General features: G+C 41.9%; 1 protein-coding gene across 4 annotated transcripts in view; it reads right to left on the minus strand.

The window, feature by feature from the left end:
- Positions 1-995: 995 nt before the first annotated feature.
- The window catches only part of Myocd (myocardin), a 101,989-nt gene continuing 79,651 nt past the window's right edge, over positions 996-23,333 (minus strand). For all 4 annotated transcript variants that reach the window (XM_070026932.1, XM_070026935.1, XM_070026934.1 and 1 more), the window contains exons 10-14: positions 15,753-16,682; positions 12,810-12,884; positions 11,452-11,580; positions 8,149-8,206; positions 996-5,831 (exon numbers count right to left, since the gene is read on the minus strand). In XM_070026932.1, coding sequence (XP_069883033.1) covers positions 5,260-5,831; positions 8,149-8,206; positions 11,452-11,580; positions 12,810-12,884; positions 15,753-16,682 — 1,764 coding nt within the window. In that variant the 3' untranslated portion in view covers positions 996-5,259. The remainder of the gene's footprint in view (positions 5,832-8,148; positions 8,207-11,451; positions 11,581-12,809; positions 12,885-15,752; positions 16,683-23,333) is intronic.

A 23,333-nucleotide genomic window follows, 5' to 3' on the forward strand; every position in this document is an offset into this window, starting at 1 on the left:
ATTTCATCTATCAGAGGAAATCACCTCATCTTAGAATGAGAAGGGAACTTTACCTACATATTATTGAATACAAAGAGTCCTTGTACAGGCTCTTGACAGGTGACAAGAAAAGTCTTCCCATATCCTTTACTGTCTTGAGATCATCTCTCAGGACTGTTCAACACAATTGAACAGCCATCTTGCTCCAGAATTTAAACTCTGTGGGCTCCAACTAAGTCCACAGTGTCAGCAGCTGAGCCTCCTCATCAGTTCATATTCATTTCTGGGGAAATAAAGACCCTGGATTCCTTCCACCTCAAGTTCTCTCATATCTGGTAGAAACCATGTTCCAGAATTTTAGAGTTTCTCACTATGATGATTATAGCAAAAGCCCGCAGAGGAGGTGGGAGGGGAAGCCAAGTGACCTTCACTGACTTTGAAACTTTTCTCTTAAGAGATGTAGCCTCACCATGGACTCCTCTTCCTGCATCCCTATTGCTTTTATCTGGAGAGTTTGTTAAGGGTGACTTGAAGCCACAAGTAGGACAAAACAATGTTTCTTTTCTTGTACCTCTCCCTTTCCATTTATTTTCAAGGGGCTTCTGTATCTGGCAATCAAAATGCCCTACACACCCCCCTTTTTAAAATGTCAGAAAGTAAGCCATCTCCAAGTGGCAGACTACTGCCACATTTGACCACGGAGAAAAAAAGACAAGAGCTTTTGGTGTAGGTGATACCTGTTTGCTAAAACAAGTCCTCTGTTCTTTTTCCTAGAAGACTCCCCAACCCCCCACTTTTAAATCATAGCTAACAGGTTTCTAGTGTGAGGACTCCAGTGTTCCTGCTTATAGGAACTCTAACTCTTCTGTCACTTAATAGCTGAACAATCTGTACTAAGTCAATTTAGAATTGATGTCTGAGGGTTTGTAGGCACCATATAATCACCCAGGGGATGAGTAAATGTGAGGTGGGAGTTTTCAGCCAGTTTTAGAAGAGCTGGTTGAATTTAAAGTATGTGTGTGTGTGTGTGTGTGTGTGTGTGTGTGTGTGTGTGTGTGTGTGTGTGTGTGTGTGTGTGTGTGTGTGTGTTTTAAAAAGTGTCTCAAATTTTTTTTCAGAGTCGAAGTAAATGTCTTTGAATGGCCTAGAGATGCCAGCTCATAGACCCTGAATTACGTAAGTAGAGGCCATATTTCTTTTCTGGGTGCAATTATTGCATTGTTAAGAATGGCTTTCTACTCATAAGCCTGTGATTCACTTTTCATAATGTGACATCTTAGTTCAACTGAGAGGGTCATATATCAAAAAGCTAGCTCGTCCTTTATTTTCTCTGTTCATTCTTTCTACCCTTCCTTCCTTCCTTCCTTCCTTCCTTCCTTCCTTCCTTCCTTCCTTCCTTCCTTCCTTCCTTCCTTCCTTCCTTCTTCCCTCCCTTCTTTCTTCCTTCCTTCTTTTCTCCCTCTCTCCCTTCTTTCCTTTCTTTCTTCCTTCTTTCTTTTTTCTTTCTCTCCTTCCCTTCCTCCTTCCCTCCCTCCTTCCCTCCCTTCCTCTCTGCCTGCCTCTCTCTCCTTTATATAAATAAGCATCCTCTCAATAATATTGTTGGAAGCAGGTCTACTACTTTTGAGCACTGCTTGCTAAAAGTGCTTGCATATATGAATTTGCTCACTGTTCGACTAGGCTGTATCAACAAAGGACATCCTGAGGGGCTTAACTCCATGTGCTCATTTTCAGGCTTAAAAAGCATCCAGAAACATAAGTGAGGCCCTATCTCTCTGAACCTTTTATCTATGTCCAATCTGTCATCATCAAAGAAGACACAACCAAGAGTTTAAAAGGCTTTAAAGTAAAAATTCCCAACAGGAGACAGATGAAATAAGAGGTGAATTATCAACTCCACTGGGAGCAGCTACCTTCATCAATTTTCTCCCAGTTATCTCCAGTTTTCTTCCCCATATCTACACCCTGAGCTACGAAGACTTAGGGTGAATATGGCAGGTGGAGCTTGTGGGAAGAGGCTGAGACCAGTTATCTATCCAGTGGCCTGCTTTTTTTAACTGTGCTGGTCTACATAGCAAATAGGGGTCATTTTAACTCTTGTCTACTGTGAGGCATATATATATATATACCTCCCAATGAAAAGGCACATTTAACCAAATGCAGAGGCCTTGTAATCAGGTTTAATCCCTTGGACAGAAATTCCCAAAGGAAGAAACCATTAATACTTAGGATCCTAGAGTCAGTATACCATGTGGGTTTGTTTTCCAAAGTAAGGAGTTGGGGAAGGAGGGAGGGGAGAGGGGAGGATAACATAAAACAGCACAACATGGTACTCAAAAAGAGTACTGACCAGTAAGTTTTGTCAAGACACAAGGAAAACATCACCTCTGAGCACAAAGCCCACGTGTGGAATGTGTCAATAATGTTTCTTCTCCATAGCTTCATTTTCATGGTAAGTTTTCCCTCTAGATATTTGGTTTTGATGACAGACATACAAGCTTTTCAAGCACAATACAGATCAAGGAATGTAAAATAATCTTCATGTTCCTTTGAAACTCTTCTGCAAGAATGGTTATTACAACTGGCAGCAACCAATGCTGGAGCTGCTCCGTCCTTTCACATCTGTATTCAATGCCAGGAGGAGCTTAGTCATAGGAAGCAAGTGGCTGTGAGTGATTGGGCCAGAGCCCTTCGTCATACACAGAAAGGCAACGTGCAGTCTGGTTGATTAATCAGGAACTTGTAGTGAGAAAGGCTAGGTATCATTCACAGCAGACGGAGGGTTAAAGGCATTTGGTAGAGAACTCTGGAACACTGCTTTACAAGTTACATGCAAACACATGTGTATGCGTATGCATATATGTATATGTGTGTACACACACAAATATAACACACATACCTGGATAGATTTATACAGGTATGCGTGCATCCATAATCCCTCCCTAGAACAAGATTGGGCAGTTTTCAGAGTAGCAGTCAAAAAAGACTTGTGTCCACACTTTTTTTTTTTCACAAGTTAACAATGGAATGACTTCTAAATCTTTGGTTTATCAGAAAACAAGAAAGAAGAAAACTTCTAAAGTCACCTTTTTTGAGTATTTTCTCAAATAAGTGCCCAGTGAACACATTTTTTTTTACAAAAGAAGAAACAGTGCCTCAGTGACTTAAATTAAACAAAACAACAGCAATAGCTAACTTTCTACAGCATGCAATATTATAATGGTGAACTGGAGTCACATTGAGCCTTAAGAGAAACTGTCCTGCAATTTGAGTTTTTGTTTTTTCCATTCTCGCCGCCATCCCCTTCCCCCCAACTTCCTGATAAAACACAAGGGGGAATGAGGAGCACTCACTAACCTATAATCTTTTTTTTTTTTTTACCCTCCAACATTTGTAATGTGCAATTGTCCTTTGCTTCCAGCCCCAAAAGATTCTCTTCTGTAAATATCACCCAGATATAACTTTACAACACAATGACTTCCAATTTCTTCGGAATAATACAACTCAAAGTTTGCCTGTAAATCAGATGAAACTGGGATGAGCTTTGTGACCAGTGGGCCACATCACCAATTTCTACCTAAGGAAATTCTTGTGAATTCCTTTTGCAGCAAATTAGGCATGTTATGAATAACATCTATGAGAGAGCTTGGATTAACTTCCTAAAAAGAAATGGCTTTAATAGGTGGATGGCAGCTTCTTGAAGTTATATGGGGGTTTACTCTTCTGATGGGTGTGGGGTGGGGAGGGGAGATGGGCAAAAGAAGAATAAAAAAGGATTTATATGTTTTAAGAAAAATTGAGTGAGAGGAAAAGAAAAAAAACTGAAGTGGGAGTCCCATAATAAAAGAACAAAAGAAGAATTTAGACCCCTGTAAGAAGTTGTAACCTGGTGCTGATGGCTCACACCTATAATCCTGGCTACTCAGGATGCTGAGATCTGAGGATTACAGTTTGAAGCCAGCCTAGGCAGAAAGGTCCCAGTCAGACTCTTATCTCCAATTAAGCACTGGAAAAACTGGAAGTGGAGCTGTGGCTCAAATTGGTGAAGTGTTAGCCTTGAGCAAAAAGAGCTCAGTGACAGCACCTAGGCCCTGAATTCAAGCCCCATGACTGCCAAAAAAAAGAAAAAAAAGGAATTGTCACCCATAGCATCTCTTCTCAGGATATATGAAACAATCTTGCTCCCTTATCCCCTGTGCCTTCAGACTATAAAAGTAGGGGGCTTGTGTTGGAGAATCTGCAGAATTTCTTTCTGCAGGGGGATTTCTTGCTTCAAGATTTTCACCGATGGTCAGGCATGGTGGCTCACACTTGTAATCCTAGCTAGTCAGGAGGCTGAGATCTGAGGATCGAGGGTCAAAGCCAGCCCGGACAGGAAAGTACATGAGACTCTAATTTCCAATAAACCACCAGAGAACCAGAAGTGGCACTATAGCTCAAGTGGTAGAGCGCTAGTCTTGAACTGAAGAGCTAAGGGACAGCGCCCAGGCCCAGAGTTTAAGCCCCACGACCAACCAAAAAAACAAAGATTAACACAGACACTCTGGGAAAATTTGGGGTCCTGGAAGAAAAGAAAAAAATAGTTCTGGGTGGCTTCTTGGGACTTAGTGCAAGTTAGTTAGTTGCTCTCAGTGATCATGGATTGGAACCAGTCCAGTGTGTGTGGGGAGGGGGGTGGTAGGGGGACATTGAGTTGATTTTATTTTCCTGGGAATGGATTGCCCACTACTCTACCTCAAGGTCTCCCTCACTGAAGCTGGGTCTGGCAGTTCTTTGGAAAGACAGATAGTGGATAGGAAGTGACCTTTCCATGGGTGTATCTTCTGTAAACTTTGACAGACTGGCTTTGCTGTACTCCCCCCCAAGGCTTGACATTTTCTTTCTACAGTATGTCTAGTAAATTCAGGCCAAAAGCTTGCATTGTTGAGTTTACACCCTAACAATGCCTGAGGGGGAGGAAAATAAATCTATGGGCTAGAAAGAAACAATATTGATATTCAAAATGGCAGCGAGAACTTGGTTTTTTGGCATCCTTAACCGGAGAAAGCACAGTTTTGAATGTATTGCTGGAATAATACTGAATGTTGGTCAATATCACACCGTGGATACAGTTGTTTTGTTTTGTGTTTGATTTTCTTTTTAAATTGATGTGTGTTGGTATTTGTGGATGGTCACAGAAGTTTTCCTGGCTTCTTTTCAATTTTCTTTATGTTGGATGACATCAGTATTTATGGCTTGTGGCTTTCCCCCATGGGACCCTGTTGGTCGCCTTCTTGTGTCCTACCATTGCTGTAAGTGAAGATCCATGGGGGAATTCAAATTAAGATCTGTAACATCCAGGAAGTCGATGTTGAAGATGCTGGGGCCGCTGGTGGCCAGGGAGCTGAAGCCTGGGGTGGATCCGGGTGGGGTGAGGTCCAGCCACTCCATGGTCTCCCATGGAGCTTCTGTGAAGCTCAGCTGCAGACCATTGCTGTCCATGGACGAGGGTGAAAACTGGGTGTGCATCGGGGAGAGGGGACCTGGCAGGATCTCATGGGCGTTGAACAGCTCTTCTGCAGACTTCCCAGAGAAGCCATCCATGATCCCTTCAAAAGCAGGCTCCTCATTCCCAATTTTGAGCAGAGCGACATCGCTCACCTTTCCTACCGGGCTGTGGGAGTTTAGCAAGACCTCCAGGTGTTCCTCACTGTCGGCGTAGTGGTCAAAGGAGACCTGGCCCCCTCCAGAGGACGACTGTGAGAAGGAGGCCGAAGGCTTAGGGAGGACGGCAGTGGGGCTGCGGGAGGACTGGGCTATCTTTGGAACTTTTTGAAGACATAAATGATCCTCTCTGGCATCAGCTGGCATTTCTGTGGGTAAAACACAACACAAGGTGAATAGTTAAATCACTGCTGACCCAGCACGGCCATGCGGTGGGAGTCTGGAATGAATGAATTGCACATAGACAGACATAGCAGGTGGTCATAGTTCCCTGCTCAAGGCTCATTCCAGTCTCATCCCTAAACTGCTCTGGGTGGCCATGTTTCTTGGGTCTCTCCCCCTACAAACCTGATCATAATCAAGCGCTTGTCCACAAACTCCTTTTCCTCCTTTACCATCCCCTCCATTATCTTCTCTTTGGGAGTCAGCAAGTAAAGGGACAGGTGTCACTCCCATATCCACCATTTTGATTATTACCCTCCCTCCTTTGTGTGTGTGTGTGTGTGTGTGTGTGTGTGTGTGTGTGTGTGTGTGTGTGTGTGTGTGTGTGTGTGTGTGTGTGTGTGTGTGCTTGAACTCAGGGCCTGTCCCTTAGTGTTTGTTTGTTTTTTGTTTTTTGTTTTCAAGGCAAACAAACTGGAGCCACAACTCTGCTTTCAGATTTTGGGTGTTTAATTGGAAAGAATCTCATGGACTTTTCCTGACTGGGCTGGCTGTTAGTTGCAATCCTTAGATCTCAGCTTTCTGAGTAGCTAGGATTATAGGCATGAGACCCTGGCACTTGGCTTACTTCCCTTCCTTCTTACTAGTCCTCAGAAGTATTTAAGCAGCACCTTCCCCGTTTACCAAGCCTAGCCTCCTATCAGACTCTCTGATCCATTTAAACCCCATTTCCCCATTCACTGCATTTGTATGTCTCCAAAGTTTCTCATTCTGTGAGACTTCGACGTCCTCAGAATCGCTTATGATCCGCACTGGCCTTTCAGCTCCTGGACTTCCCCTTCAGGTAATGGCTCTGTTGCACCATCGGGGAGAAGGGACCCGGTAGGATCTCATGGGCATTGAATCCCTCCAAGGGATTCCATTTCAAGCAAAATTTCCCACTCTTGAGCCCCCCTCTCTCACCCCTCCTGCTCTAGTCTCAAGTACTCAGGAAAATGATTTGGCAGTCACTTTGGAGTCACTCTAATCCACTGACTCCACAATTTTACATCTGCCCATCAACTTCTGCATCCACCTCCTTCCTTGGCTAGCCCATGTTCTTTGATCCACCAATAGAGTTATTCTCTTGCAAATATGCTGTACTCTGTTGTTCTTCTATCTTTTCTCTGTACTAGCTTAGCAAAATTCCTGGAAAAACCTTACCATCTGCTTCTCCTGTGTGCCTGCCCTGAGTTAAATGGTAATTTTTTTTTTTTACACAACTGAGATGATGGGTTTCGCTTTAAATTCATGCCCATCATTGCCATTGGAAAGTGAGCAACCATCTTAATTGCATTTCTCTAGAAAACTCAATTTATTCATGATGGACTCATAACTATTCTTTTGTCCTGGAGTCTCCCAGTCTCTCCTAACTCTTCCCTGTCTGTGCTACATACTCTGTCTTAAAGAGGGGCATCTGGTGTGGGCTTTCATATTCCAATCAGAAAACATATATGCAACTCTTCTTTCTTGTTACAATAGGAAATACCTATTCAGTTGTTTGTTATTCGTGACCCATACTAGACTGTATCTCCCATAGAGGTTGGCAGTTTTCTGGTGAAGTCTTGAATCTAGCATGATGCCTGGCCAATCCTTCTCTGACTTCAAATGTTGATACCTATTGTTCAGCCCTGTGTGTGTACTCTCCCTTGCTCTCTCTTTCTCTTTCTGTCTCTGTTTCTCTCTCTGTCTCTTTCTCTGTCTATCTCTTTCCCTATGTCTATCTCTATCTCCTTCTTGCTACCTACACATATTCACTTTAGATCCTTTCATTCATTTCTGTGTTTTAGATTCTAGGTACATACTCTATAATTCTTTAAAATAAGTAAATGAATAAGTTAAAAGAAAGCAAGGAACACAAGATAATTGCTTTTTTTATTGGTAAGTTGAATGATGCTTAAGCATGAATGGACCATCCAGCTGAGTTTCAGTTTGAGTAAGTAACACAATATTTTCAGTATCAGTTGGATTTCATCTTACAGTTAAGGAGATAGGGACAATTAATTTGGAATGGGAGAAAGACACAGTTTACGAAGAGAAAGGTGGAAGAAATGAAAACTATTTTGATGATGGGTGAAAAGTGTTGCCAGGATGGAGGCAGCAAGGAATCAGCCAGTGCTGCACCTGAAGCTCAGAGGAAATGACTCGACCTGCACAACACTTGGTACTACTGACTCAGTGTGCATCACTTTGGTCCTAACATATCACATCCCAGAATGCACAGGTGCAGTGGATGCTAGTAGGCGGAACAATAGGCAGTCTTACCTCCACTTTCAATAAGGACATCCAGAAGTTCATCCATCTGCTGGCTCCGAGTCATTTGCTGGTGCAAATTAATCAAAGGAAAGCAGAGAGGTTAGAAGGTGGTTTCTTCTGGCAGAAATCAGTAGGATCAGTATGTTGTTGAACTAGGTTTGTTTAAGTTTTTTTTTAAATTGTAGTAAGATGTATATAGCATGAATTGACCATCTTAATGATTTGTAAGTGTATTGTTCTGTGGTATTAATTACATTCACCTTTTTTGAGCAATCATTACCACCATTCATCTCCAGTTCCCTTTTCAGCTGCAAAACAGAAACTCTGCACCCATTAAACAATAACTTCCCAACTCATACTTTCAGCCCTGGCAACATTCTTTTTGGTGATAGTAGGGTTTGAACTTAAAATCTTATGTTTGCTAGGCAGGTGCTCTACTAATTTAAGCTCTGATTCCAGTCCTTCTTGCTTTCATTAGTTTTTGAACAGGCTTTTTCATTTCACCTGGGCTAGTCTAGACCGTACTCTTTATTTACACTTCCTGCATAGCTGGGATGACAGATGTGTGTCATTTGGCCCAATTTTTTATTGGTTGAGATAAATTCTTATGACTATTTTTTTGCTATGTGTGGCCTTGAACCAGGACCCTTCTGCTGTGCACTTTCTATGTAGCCTGCATTCTAGCCAGGAGCCACCCCATATCAATTTTCTGTCTATGAGTTTGACTACTCTCAGCCCCTTACATAAGTGAAATCATATAGTACTTTTCCTTTTATTTTCCTAGTTATTTCACTGATCATCAGGTCCTTAAGGTTGTAGCATGTGTCAGAATATCCTCCTAAGGACAGACCAACTATTATCATGTGATCTACTATATTTTGTTTATCCATTTATCTGCTGATGAATGCTGTTTCCATCTTTTGGCTACAGAGTATACTTCTCTTATGAACTTGGTATTGGCTGAAGGCTTTACCTTACAACTGAAATAATCCATTCCAACAAAAGGGGAAAGGAAGGGAGAATGAGCCCCGGCATATGGTATGTACTTTAGTTCATCCATATGAGAGATTTCCACCCTGAGTTCAATTATCACACACTCAGAAATGAACTAAATCTGCCTCTTGTTAGGTTGCTGTGAAGGTGGTTCAGGAACTTGGCTCAGAATTCTTCTGTTCCTCTCAGTAAAAGCTTGAGAAACCTGTAGACCCTTGTGCATTTATCCCCTTCTCTCTGACGAGACATGGCTAAGTAGAGTCTCATTTCTGGAAGCCCATTTTTCCTGGCCTTTTTTCTTTTCTATCAAAGCTGTGAAGAATCAGCAGACATCTTAAATACCAGGAGGGAGGAAGTGAGGAAAAGGCAGCGGTCCCTTTCACTCCCCTCAATTCCCAGAGCCAATCACTATCAGTGGGTATCAGTAATCAAAATAGATGGGAAAACTGCCCAGAGAATGAGTTATGGCTGGTCCAAAAATTCCCACAGCCTATAGGATCCTGGAAGTTATGTAGAGTCAAATATAGAAGAACTGTTGTTTGGCAGAAAAGTGCTTCTCATATTGCCAGATCCCCTAAATTTTCAGAAATGAGAAATCCTTCTTTGCACAATGCCTTTGATCCTTCACATACTCTGTAGACCAAAGGAAACCTGGTCAGCAATGGATTTAGATATTCTTTCCTGGGTTGAGCACAGGGTTATCTGCTACTAAATCAAAGCTCAAATGATTTGAAATACCATCATCCCTCAGTATTGTTAATACATTGGTTCTAACAAAATCCTTTACTGGAAAATCTTCAGACGCTCAAGTATCCTGCATGAAAGGAAGTACTATTTTCATAAACATTCCCACATTCTCCTGTGTACCTTAAATTATCTCTAGATCACTTATACTTCTTGATGTAGTTTAAAGGCTATGTGAATGGCTGTACTGCATTGTATAGGGAATTATGATAAGAGAAGTCTGTGCATCTTCAATACAGAGGCATCCATCCTAGGCCTGTCATAGTATGTGATCAGACATAGGGAAAGAATACTTAGTCACTGAGCACAGCAGAGAGATACGAGAGGTGCGGAATAAATCATGGACAGTGGATGCAGCGTGCATATCACTTTATCCCCATGGACTCAGCCCAGTAATTGACAGGTGGCAAATTCAAGTTTTGCTATTTGGAACTTGCAAGAATTTCTTTTCTTCCCTGTGAGTTCCCCAGCTAGTTGAATCCAGATACAGAAGGCTGACTATGTAACATTATTCATTTTTGTTTTCTTACTTTCCAAATACAAGTGGAAGTAGAGGTTAGCATGAGTCTTCCTGCATTGATTTAACCAGATTCAATAACTTGCAATAGTTTGTCAAGATCATTTAATTTAAAGCTAGAAAGAAGCATAGAATGCATTGCCCTGAAAACCACTCTCTTATATTTGAGTTTTTACCAAGTGCCCAAAAAATGAATGTGGTAGGTGCTAGATTATCATCCTTATTTTATAGATGGGAAGTTGAATAGATGCCCAACCTCCATGGCAATGACAGGTGGCAGAGCTGGCACCAAGATTGGGCATCCTGGATGCTATCCCAGCCCCTTCTCCCTGCAGCCCTCAGTTCCACAGATGCTCCTCAGCTTACAATGAGTTATGTTTGGATCAACTGACTACTATAAACTGGATATGCATTGACCACCCCTACCCAATGCATCACTTTAATTCTGATGCATATAAAGCACAGTTATTTCCTCTCAATTGTGTGGTTTACTGGGAGCTGTGGCTTCTAGACCAGCATCCAGAGCATTGCACTACATTGTGTTAGCTCAGGAAAAGATCCCAGTCCATAACACAGTTGGTTTTGTGGGGGGGGTGGGGTGCTGCCAGTCTTGGGGCTTGAACTCAGAGTCTGGGCACTGACCCTGAGCTTTTGTGCTCAAGGCTAGTGTGCTAAACCACTTGAGCTACAACTCCACTTCCAGCTTTTTGGTGTTTATTTGGAAACTTCCTGGCCTGGGCTGGCTTTGAACCATGATCCTCATATCTCAGCCTTCTGAGAAGCTAGGATTACAGGCATAAACCACCAGCACCCAGCTCGTAATAAATAGAGTTTTGCCTGTGCTTCATATTGTACCATGATGAAGTTGGAAAGTCATAAGTTGAACCCTAAGTTTCATTTGTCTATGTCTGTGTGCAGTATGTGTACAGACTTTGTTTATTCCACTAGGGAGCCACTCAACACACTCAATATCAGAATTTACAAACTGCATGCTATAATAAGATAAAACAACACCCACGGACTCTGTCTATCCTTCTACAAAGAATAAATGGGGTTACCTGCTTTACTGCATCTTCATAGGATGGAGGTTGGGTTATGTCTGGAACCGCTGAACTCGACTTAGAAAAAGTTGGGGATGGAATTGAGAACTTCGGCACTGTCTTATCAGCAGAATGTAAGCCAGCCATCTGCACGTAGGCAAAATAGAGAAAAACATTTAATTCTTGGGTCAGAAGTAATGCAGCTTCTTCTCTAGAAATCAAAGGCTACATTTAGAATAAAAATGATCGAAGATCAAATGATAGTAATAAAAGCCAGAGATAAGAAAATAACAAACAACTTTAATATACTAACAATGGCATGTATCACTGTGGATTGACTGCTGGTGATATCTTAGCCTGGGATCCTCACAGATCTGTTTCCTTCTCTGAAGAACACCTGAGGAGCACTTACAAAAGACAGGTTGAGAAAAGGAACTAGAAGAAGAGTCCAATCCAATGCAAATCAGTTCCTCAAGCCAGGATTTCCAGAGTACTTCATTTCCTCAGATCAATTTATTCCAAACTGGGGCTATTTTCAGTGTCAGAGAGGGCATTGCTGAGTTCTCTCTTCCTGAATCATCTGCTTATTGTATATTCTGTGGAGTGCCTGATGTATGTCTGGATCTCTGCCTATCTTGTGGCTTTTTTTTTCTTTCAGTTACTGGGATTTACACTCATAGCTAGGCTCTGTCCTTTAGCCTTTTTTGCTTAAGCCTGGTGTTCTACCACATTGAGCCACAGCTGCTTTTATCTTTTTGGTGGTTAGTTAGAGATAAGGGGCTCATGGACTTTCCTGCCTGGGCTAGCTTTGAACTATGATTCTTAAATCTCAGCCTCATGGCTAGCTAGGAATACAAACATGAGAGACTTGGTACCTGGCAAGATGTGTCTTTGTGGTATTATGACTTGCTTATGTTGGTGTCTTTCTACTCCCTCCTCTGCTCCTAGGAACTTTTGGGCTCTTCATATCCTAGATCTCATCCATCATCAATGTGATGTGCATGGCTCCATCAGTTCATTTTCTACAGGGACCTGGCACTATGATTTCAATTTCCTGTATCCCTCTGCTCCTTTCCCAAGCTTTTAGTCCAATTTCTAGCTCCACAGAAACTGGATTGATGCCTGCATTGTTTTGCAAATATACCATGGCCATGTTAGCCATCATGATTTCTGGGATGATCTTGGAAATGACTCCTTGGGATACCTCCTAACCCTTATTTGTATATTCATTTCGAGGTGGTTTGATTAGACCTGTCTCTCTTTAAATTGAATACTCCACCTCTGAACCTCATCATTCACTTTAGAGGACAGAGTACATGGAGAGAGATGGATGAGGGAATGTGGATCCCAAGTTTGAACTTTTTCCAGGTCCTTACCTTTGGCTGTACACCTGGGCTTTTAGGACAAGGGTTGTTCCCAGCACCATGACTGCTGTCATGTGCCCCTGAATTCTGCAGAAAGGAAGAAGTGACAAATTGAATGGCCAGCAGCATACTTGAGTATGACTTTCACTTTTATCCTGGTACTGGGGCTTGAACTCAGAACCTCATGTCTTGACTTGTCTTTTTTTGGCTCAATGATAGCTCTCTGCCACCTGCACTACACCCTCCACTTCTGGCATTTTAGTGGTTTCTTGGACTTTCCTGCCTGGAACTTTGATCCTCAGATCTCAGCCTTCAGAGTAGCTAGGATTACAGGCGTGAGCCAACGGCACACAGCTAAGTTTCTAGTCTCTGTTCTCTGTTCCCTAGTGTTTTATCTTTACAAAATTCCTTAAATTCTATGAGCAGATGGACTTGCTAGATGGAACTCCCCAAACCTAACTTTGCAGGAGCCTATTGCTCACAAATACCGAGTGCAGGGGCTCTATGTCATACTGGTATATGTGTTCAAGACTGTACAATATGGGGCTATTTACTTTTACTTTGTGGTTGCTGCTATTCCTGCTCTGAATGTGACCTGTGCGTTGTCCCTCTTGGACAAAGGCAAGTCATTGTTGATCACTGTGTTCTAGTAGCCTCCTTTTTTAGTGTTACTCTTCTAGAAAAATTCAAGCCCTCTAGGAAACTTCCTGAACTTTCCCAGCACTTTATGACCATTCTACACTCGCTTCTTCTACATGTACTTTGTACAGCATAATTTAATGCTGTAACCAAGTCAGTCATGTCATTTATATTGTTTTTCTTTTCATTACGGCATTGCTAATAACTATAAATGGCGATTGTCCTGCACCATGAGTCACTAAACAAATGCTCGTGATTCTTCATAGCACCAATGCTATCAAAATGGAAAATTATGGCCAATTTTACCTTAAGGAGTTATATCTCAAGAGCCATTTCTACCTTTGTTGCCTAGGATACGCGATATGTGATGGATGCGTATTAGCAATGCTGACAAGCCACTTTGACCCTTCCAGCATGCCCCTGTCAGAAGTGGAAGCCATTCATCTGAATGGGTTACTCAGGTAGATTTGTATGAATTCCTCCTCATTACCGTTAGCCTCATCCCAGACTCAGAGTAGTAATATTCAATCTGGCAATGGCATGAACTTTAGAACAAACTAATCATAAATTTGTGTGAGGTTGGATGTCTTTAGCTTCATGCCCTGAGCTTCATTTTTCTCAAAGGTGAATAAAAAATAATATGTTGGAGGTCTTAATGCATGAGATTAAATACACACATGCCTCATGATACAATCAATGTGGGCTGTTTATTCCTTTACAATTTGGAATTATTTTGTAGTGTGCTTTTGAAGTTTGCTGGAGGCTCACTGTGATAGTTCCACACATATGCACGGGGCACTTGGAGAAAATTCACCCACTCCTATCATATTTTGATTGCTACTCTCCATCCTTTTCCCCTTTGTGAAGTGTTGTGTGGGTTTCATTGTATTTTATTCACGTCCTTCAATCCTCTAGGTTATTATTATTATAGATAAATTGTAATCACTCCCTGTGTCAAGACTCTAACTCATAATCTTCCTGCTCTACCTCCTGAGTAGCTGGGATTACAGGTATGCAGCGCTGTGCATGGGCTTCTTTTTGGGTCTCTAGAAAGACAATTTGAGCTGAGATAAAGATTGTCACTAAAGATTTCTGAGAAATAGCTAAACTTTGCTCACTGACTATTTTTGTTGGAATCCTATGCATTTATTTATGCAATGTGTATGGCTTCCCACGTGATGCAAGAGTAAAGCTGAGCTGGGCACACCTCTATAATCTTAGCCACTCAGAAGGCAGACATCAAGAAGGTTGTAGTTCAAGGTCAGCCCAAGCAAAAACAGTTTATGAGACTCTCTCTCTCATCCCAAGCAATAGCCTGTCATCTCAACTACAGTGAGAAGCACAAATAGGAGTATCACTTGTACCAACAAAGAAAGAGACCTGTCTCAAAAGGGCTGTGTGTCATCCATGTTCATTGCCATACTATTCACAATAGCCAAGTTATGGAAACAGCCCAGAAGCCCTCCAACAGATGAGTGGATCAATAAGATGTGGTACCTATACACAATGGAATTTACTCATCCATTAGGAAGAATAAGATTGTGTCATTTATAGGGATATGGATGGACTCAGAAAAAATCATGCTAAAAAGAAGATAAGCCAAATTCAGAGACAATGTTTTCTCTCATATGTGGAAACTAGAACTAAAATATAACTGGACAGGATAAATTACACAAGACTCTAGATATCCACACACAAACAGACTAAAGGAGGATACCCTTAGGGGAGGAACCCAAAGATGTAACTTCTCTGAACATTCAAAACACTATAAAAATGAATTCCAGGAAAGGAACATGGTTGTCATTGTTTTGGGGGTTGTGGTAGTGTTTTGTTTTTGCTTCTGGATTTTCCAGAAGGGGAAGAAGGGTAAACAAATGCAGTCATCTTGTTCAGTGGACACTATGTGAAAAATGAACTGGGGAAAAAAAGAAAAGGCTGACATTTGTCCAAAAAAAGAAATGTACTCATTACCTGGTAACCCCCTTCATATCACCAATAAAATTATATTTTTAAAAAGAGCTCTGTGTGTGTGACTCAAGTTGTAGAGCTCCAGCTTAGCAAGCATGAAACCCTGAGTTCTAATCCCAGTACACCAAAGATGGATAGTTGTGCCACAGATGGTATGAGCTGCAAAGCTCCAAATATTTACCCTCTGGCCTTTGAAGTTAGTGAGCCCCTGACTTAAGGCACAACGGAATTGGATATCCCTGGGAAGACTTGTGGATTGCGTTGTATGTGTGGGACCCTTCCTCTCCCACATTCCAGCATCAGCATCCATCTCCTACTTCCCTGGGGAGTGGTGCAAGGTGTTCTTACCTGTGCTGGGCACACCTGGCTGCTGCACACAGGGGAAGAGACCCTGTGTCCTTCCCCCTGCGCCCCAGGTAGGAAGTACTGGTTGTTGGGTGACGGGGGCAAGCTGATATGCTGTGGGCTCTTCACGGCCCCCAGGGGTGAATGCTGAGGAGAGCACTGTGGGCTGAGAAATGTGGAGGACAGTACGTTGCTTTGGCTTGAGGACTCTCCACCGTGCGCCTTCCCCAGGGGCAGGAGCGGAGCAGCGTCCCCAACAGCCTGCGCTTGGCCCTCAGCGCCGCTGCCCTGCCCCTTGGGTATTTGCTGGACTGCAAAGGGGCAGCTGGAGACGGCGTCCTCCTGCTTGATGGGGACCGCCAAGAAAGGCAACGCCTTGTCATCCGCGCAGTGGTGGCCCTTCTGCTTCTGCAGCTGCATCCGCAGCTCTTCCACCTGCCTCTGCTCTTGCTGCAGCTTCCAGGTGAGTTCGTTGATCACCTTCTGCTTCTCCACCAGCATCTTGTCCTTCTCTGAGTCCAGCCCATCCAGCTCGGAGGGAGCCGAGCCCCCGTTCAAGCTGCTCAGGAGACTTTCCTCCGTGCACACGTGCACCGGGGACGGGTGCAGGCCGAAGGACGGAGACGCATCGTGGAAGGTGTCTGGCAGGGATCCGGCCACCGACAGGTCGGATGAGGCTGGGGAGATGGGTGGGCTGGAGCTGGTGCTGCCGAAGTGGTAGAAACCATTGGATAAGGCACTGGTGGAAGGGGGGGACTGGTAATTGGGCAGGGCATTGGGCGTAACAGGAAAAGTGACCGTGGTTATGTCCCCAAAGTTGGGCATAGGGTTTCCAGAGCAGTCTTGGAAGGGTCGGAGCCGGTCCATCAGAGCCGTCTTGGTGCCTGACACCGGCAAGCCTCGGATTCGAAGCTGTTGTCTTAATTCAGAAACCTAATGAATGAAAGCAGGACATTATTACTGTTGGTAATGACAGGTATTTTTAAAAATGTATTTAAGGTTAGCTTTAAAGGATCACGCATGGAATTTTTGCAGTACTCACTTGCCTTTTTATCAAATACTTCTTTGCAATTTCCTCTCTCATCCATCCATTTTCTCTTTCTTTCTTTCTTTCTTTCTTTCTTTCTTTCTTTCTTTCTTTCTTTCTTTCTTTCTTTCTTTCTTCCTTCCTTCCTTCCTTCCTTCCTTCCTTCCTTCCTTTCTCTTTTTTTCTTTTTGGTGTGTTTGCAGCTCTAGGTGCTGGCTGCCTCTCAACTTTTTCCCCTGAAGGCTACTACTTGAACCACAGCTACACCTCCAGCTTTTGATGTACAATTGGAGATAAGAATCACATGGATTTTCTTCTCCAGGCTGGCATAGACCCATGACCCTCAGATCTCAGCCTCCTGAGTAACTAGGATTACAGGTGTGAGCCATCAGCACCAGGCTCCAATTTCCTCTCTTACCTCTAATATAAGTGAGTTTTGCCTACTTTTATTTATGTTTATTTTTGGTAGTACTGAGATTTAAACTCAGGGCCTTGTGTTTGCCAGGAAATTGCTCCACTACCAAGCCACCTCCCAAGATCTTTATGATTTCCTTTCTTCTTTAATTGGGTCTTACTTTTATGTCTGGACCATTCTGGACCATGATTCTTCTAGTTAAGCTTTCTATATAGCTGGAATGACAGACATGCACCATATGCCTAGCTACTGGTTGAGATGGGAGTCTCACAATTTTTCTTTTTTCTTTTGGCCTAGGCTGGCTTGGGACTGTGATCCTCCTAATTTCAGTCTCTGTTGTAATTAAGATTACAGGAGTGAGCCACCATCACCCCAAAACAATTCTTGGTTTTCTGTGTTCCTCAATGTGTGATAAACCCTTGGTAAGGTGAAAGTATCACTGAAATGAAAATGCATGGAAGACACATGACCTACTGAATGTGCTAGCTTATTAGCACTGAGAGTGACATCAGTTCATTCTTAAGATACAAGGCCAACTAAAATCTGACATCACTGTCTATTTGAGAGAAAATTGGATGGCTACTGCTAGCCTGGGAGAAGATGGATACTCAGAAGTGGAAGTGTGCTTTGAACTGATTGGGTATCATTGCTATACCATTATACATTCTAACATCATAAGTTCCACCCTTGTAAGTGATGAGCCATCTCTACAGTGTTTTATGCCTTAGAACCATAGGAATGTAGAGCATAAATGAACATGGCCTTGGGGATGTTCCCAGGTGCTCTCTAACACCCATCCTGTCTCTGATTCTGTAGATGAAGAAATGAGTGCCTGCCAGGCTTTAGACACATGTTTTCAAGCAGGCATTGGGGAGTCTGTGGGGCTTTTGGCTTCCAGGGTGAGGTGTTTCTCCACCAAGTCTTCTTCCTCAAACATTGCGAGCTGAGGGCCTGGAGGGCATGACCATACAGACTGTGACCTCCTTCTTGGAGTTTTGTCTCAGCAGATCTGGGGTGGGGATCAGGGATATTTATGCTGCTGGTCCAGGGACTGAACATGTAGATTCTGATTTCAATAAATGCCTTGATAATAGTCACAAAGAGAGGGGGGGAGGGGAGGAGGATGAGGCCAGCTGCTGGTCCTGCCTCTTCCTCTGAGGTCCTTGGTACATCCTTAGGGAATTGGGATGATAATCTGTCCTGTACTTTTTTCTTAATAAAGTGCAAATGGCTTAAAATTTGTAAAGCCTTGCTGGGCATGGGTGGCTCATGCCTATAATCCTAGCTACTCAGGAAGCTGTGATCTGAGGATTGTGGTTTGAAGCAAGTCCTGGCAGGAAACTCTGTGAGACTCTCATCTCCAGTTAACCACCAGAAAACTAGAAGTGGAGCTGTGGCTCAAAGTGGTAGAGGGTTAGTCTTGAGCAGAAAAGCTCAGGGACAACGCGTAGGCCCTGAGCTCAAGTTCCAGGATTAGCACAAAACCAAAACAGAACAGGAAACATAACCTAAGGATCAACAATCATGAAGATAGAAGACTATGAAAGCAAATATAAGATAATGTTCTTCTGAACATCTGCATTTTTTAGCATAAAAGCAAGCAATATAATCATAAAAATATTGACAACTAAAACTGAAAACTCTAAGTCATAAAGATACAAACAAAAATGCAGATACGAACTGCAGTCTTGGGGGAAAAAAGTCTTGCAACACAAATATCAAAATGCATACCAATGAAAAAGATAAAAACGGATACATCATATAAAAATGAGATAGGAGCTGAACGCTCATGCTCACTCCTGTAATCCTAGTTACTCAGGAGGCTGAAATCTGAGGACTGAGGTTCCAAGCCAGACTGAGCAGAAAAGTCCATGAGATTTTTTTATCTCCAATTAACCACCAAAGAACTGAAAGTAGAGCTGTGGCTTAAGTGGTAGAGCGCCAGACATGAGGGGAAAAGCACAGAGAAAGTGCCCAACCTTTGCATTCAAGCCCCAGAACTGATCCTCCCTCCACAAAAAAAAAAGAGTTAGAGATGTGACCCAGCTGTTCATAAACAAAAATAAAATCTAAAAATATGTGGCCCACTGTGCATTGCCATTAGTAATTCAAGGAATTCAAATAAATAAAGATGTGCTCACATTCACCAAATTGATCGAGAAAGTGAGAAACTGACCAAGAAATGGTTGAGTGCAAAAGGTATGAGCAGCAAAAAAGAAATACAAATGTTTAAAAGGCAGAGGTATTATTTGTCATTCTATGCAAAGGGTAGTTCTGGGACTGGCCCCATCAGCAGTATTGGGGAGCTAGTGAGAAATGCTGAGTCTTGGATCTCTCCTGAGATGTAATGAATAGTAATAGCATTTATCTAGCACTAAGGGGACTGATATTGACATTTAGCTAGCACTTTTTTAAAAAAAAATTCTGCATTTTAGTCAGTCTGGAACCATTATTTAGGACTGAAATTTAGTCATAAGTATCAAGAATGTTTTAAAATACTGATACATTTTAGTTCAGGAATTTCTAGTCCCATGTAGTCAGCCTAGAGAAATAATCAGAGGAATTAATAAGTGTATGGACAGAGGTCACTGAAATCATGTTTTAAATAACAAAAATCTGGCAGCCAGTTAAATGTCCAAGAGTGGAATGCTAACTAGGTGGTAGAGTGATATGCTGCTATTAAAAATGAAAGTTTTATTGAATATTAAAAAGTTATGAAAAATGTTCATGAGGTGTTAAAAAAGCATGTCAGAAATTTATGGACACACAGTTATTTAAAAGTAGTAATCAGGAAACAAAATATGTTCATCTGCATTTTTAAGTCGAGAAGGAAACATGATCTAGTATGCTTCCTCTGAGTCTTAACTATCTATTAAAATAAAGTTTACTTTTCTAAATGCATTATATTTCATCTTTAAATACATGTGACTTGATAATCAGCTAAAGTTTAAAAAAAAATTATCAACCAGCAATATGACAGTTTTCCCATAGTTTTACTGTCTCTGTCTCTGTCTCTGTCTGTCTGTTTGTCTGTCTGTCTTTTTGTTTTAGATTTGCTAGTTTTGAAAAGGGCAAGATGGCAATTCATTATTGTTTTAAATTTTGAGTTACTTAAAATTAATGAGCTCTCTATTTATTTTTAGAATCTGTTCTTGCACTGAATATTTTAAGCTGCGTTATTAAATAATGCAGCTCATACTCGAAAATGAAATGAATACTTGTTGAGTTCAATTTACCTTGGATTTCAGACTATTAGACTGTGTGGGTTTATATGTGTCTAAGATTTGCACATACCTCTTTCCTCTATTCCCTTGTGTATTACTCCTTAGTAATTTATAAAACCATATATTATAGAAAAAAATAAAAACATACACAGTTAAGTACAAAAGTATAAATGAATCCATTATGTATCAAATAACTTAAACAAAAATCAACTTCTGTCCAAATTTCTACATCCCAAACGACTTCTTTTCTACTTTTCTTAAATTGTTCTGAAGCAAATCATATAATATCATTTGTAAATATTTTGCTACCTCTAAAACATAAATGTTCTTTAAAAACATGGCTATGGTAGCATTGTCACACTTTAAAATAAACGAACCAATTATTCTTAATAGCCACCAAATATTTTCCAGGTTCCAGACTTCCCAGTCTCTTCTTCCCCGTCACCCTTACTCTCCAGATTTCCAGAAATGTTGCAAAAAATCTAAATAGTATGATATAACCATTAATACTTCTTTAAAAAAACCACATTATTTTCTTGGTGTTCTTCAGTTTTATTCAGCAAAGAATGCAGATAATTCTTAAAAACTTTATCCCCACTAGCTTACCTTTCTAATTACTCTTTTTTGAGAGTCACCTTCATAAATTCCTCCTATTTCTTCCTTCCTCAAATATGGTTGTACCATGTTCTTCCTTACTTCTTCTTTTCTTTCTCCCCCATTCTTTCCCTCTTTCTCTCCTCCAATCTCATTCCCTTTTCTCATTTTCATTGTCTCCACATTGTACATGACTAATTCCCATTTCATCCCTGGCCACTCAGCTGGGATGAACCAAGTTGGCATATTTCTTACCGACAGAAACCAGCTAGCTTTTCTCTTGGTTGTCCAGCTATTATTCCTCCCCGACACACATTCAACATTCCTCACCTGAATGGGCCTACCATCATCCCTGCTAGCCAGCATCTCATCCTAGGCTCTGGATCTTGCCATTGGCATAACTCTCCCAGGACTCAGAGACATTTCTCCCCAGGACACACACTGACAAATAAAATCAGGCAAGCTTTCTTCCTGCCTCTCTTCCTTTCCATTCTCATCTTTCATGAGGATGGACTGATTCTCTCATGGGTCATGGAAAGTCAAGTCTATTCAGTCTTATAGGTCAAGCCTTTCAGGTATTACTTATAAGGTTGTTAACTTACCTATAATTTAACATAAGGCTCTGATTTTTATTTTCACTTTTTAAATTGGGATGACAAAACTAACATTCTGGAGAGCAAAAATGGCTGACTTGTAGCTCACACTAAAAATGGCGGCTACCATTGCCATCACCACAGTCTCTCAACGAACCCTAATGACCATCCTTGCCACCTGCCAATCACCCTCAGCATGTATACCCAGGGGAAGTCACCTTCAGGAGTCTGACCAGTGGCATCAGCACACGTGTACCCTGTTTTCTCTGGGGCTAAGGACCCTCCAGTCCTTCCTGGCTGAACACTTCCTTCCAGTGATTATCCATTTGTAAAACAAAAAATTCTTATTGCAGCTGAGCCTTGGTGAGTAGCTAATCCTAGCTACCCAGGAGACTGAGGATCATGGTTCAAAACCATCCCATGCAAAAAAGTCTTATGAGACTCTTATCTCCAATTAACCAGCAAAAAGCCAGAAGTGAAGGCATGGTTCAAATGGTAGAATACCATGCTGAGTGAAAAAAAACAAGGGATAGTAGGGCCCACACAAAAATGATTACTTAAAGCAGTTTGCCACTTAACTATTTTGAATAAACAGCTCAAAGGCAATAAGTATGCTTAGGCAATTTGTAATTACCACCAACCATTCCCAGAACTCTTTCATCATCTCAACTTGAAACTAGGACCCCATTAAACAATTCCCCATAGTCCTTCTTGGACACTCAGATCCTGGAACTTTTTATTCCACTTTCTGTCTGTAAGAATTTGCCTGTTGAAGTTACTCCTGCACCTGGACTGATGTGGCCTTCGTTCTGATGCATCTGGCTTCTTTCACTTAGTATAATATTCAAGGTATGACAAGCTTCTTTCTATCTCTGTGGATTTATGATTTGGGGAGTGGAGGGCAGGTAACCTAAGGCTCCGGAGAACATTATCACAAGCTCACATGTTATTCCAGGTGTGTGGACGCCAAATTGAAACAAGTTCAATTTTTGCCCCAAGGGGAAGGTAAAAAGAAGCCTTTGATTTTAGGACCTTTGATCCATTTTATGCTCTGGGGTGGACACTTCAAGAGACATGGACTATCTTTCTAGTTGGAAAAACACCTACTCCTACTTTCTTTCTCCTTTCAAGAAAATGACTGAGGATGCAGCATAGGCATGAGGGTGGCAAAGAGGATGGAGACGAAGATTCTGGGGGCCTAGTAATGTACTGTCCTAGAGAAAAATTGTAAAATGGTTTATCATGGAATTGCCCACTGGTTTAGCACATTTCAGAAACGTGGATACATAACACACCTATACTTTGGGCTAAGCTCTACTTGAGTCTTCTTGGCTTCCTTATGCAAATGAGAACTTCACATATTGAAGGTTATAAAGACTAGCCCAAGGTCACACTGCCTGGGAAGGTTGAGCTGGGGTTCATAGCTTTATTCTCTGGAGGTGGGGAGAGGAGTTTGTCTATAGGAGCAACACATTTCGCCACCTTCTTCAGTCTCTCTCATATACTTCTCCCCTACCCTCAATTTTTTATTTTATTTTATTTTATTTGTGAACATACTGTACAGAGGGGTTACAATTACATGGGCAGGATAATGCGTACATTTCTTACCAAGCATTGCAGCCTCCTCCTTTTGTTTACCCTTCACGTCCCTTCCCAGCCTCCCCCTCCCCCCAATCCCAATCCTTCTCCTTCCCCCCCATTCCCCCCCCCCCCGCACCGACGTTGTAAAGC

Source organism: Dipodomys merriami, unplaced genomic scaffold (genome assembly GCF_024711535.1).
Source record: "Dipodomys merriami isolate MVZ:Mamm:240054 unplaced genomic scaffold, mDipMer1.0.p SCAF_19, whole genome shotgun sequence".
NCBI classification, from domain to species: domain Eukaryota; kingdom Metazoa; phylum Chordata; class Mammalia; order Rodentia; family Heteromyidae; genus Dipodomys; species Dipodomys merriami.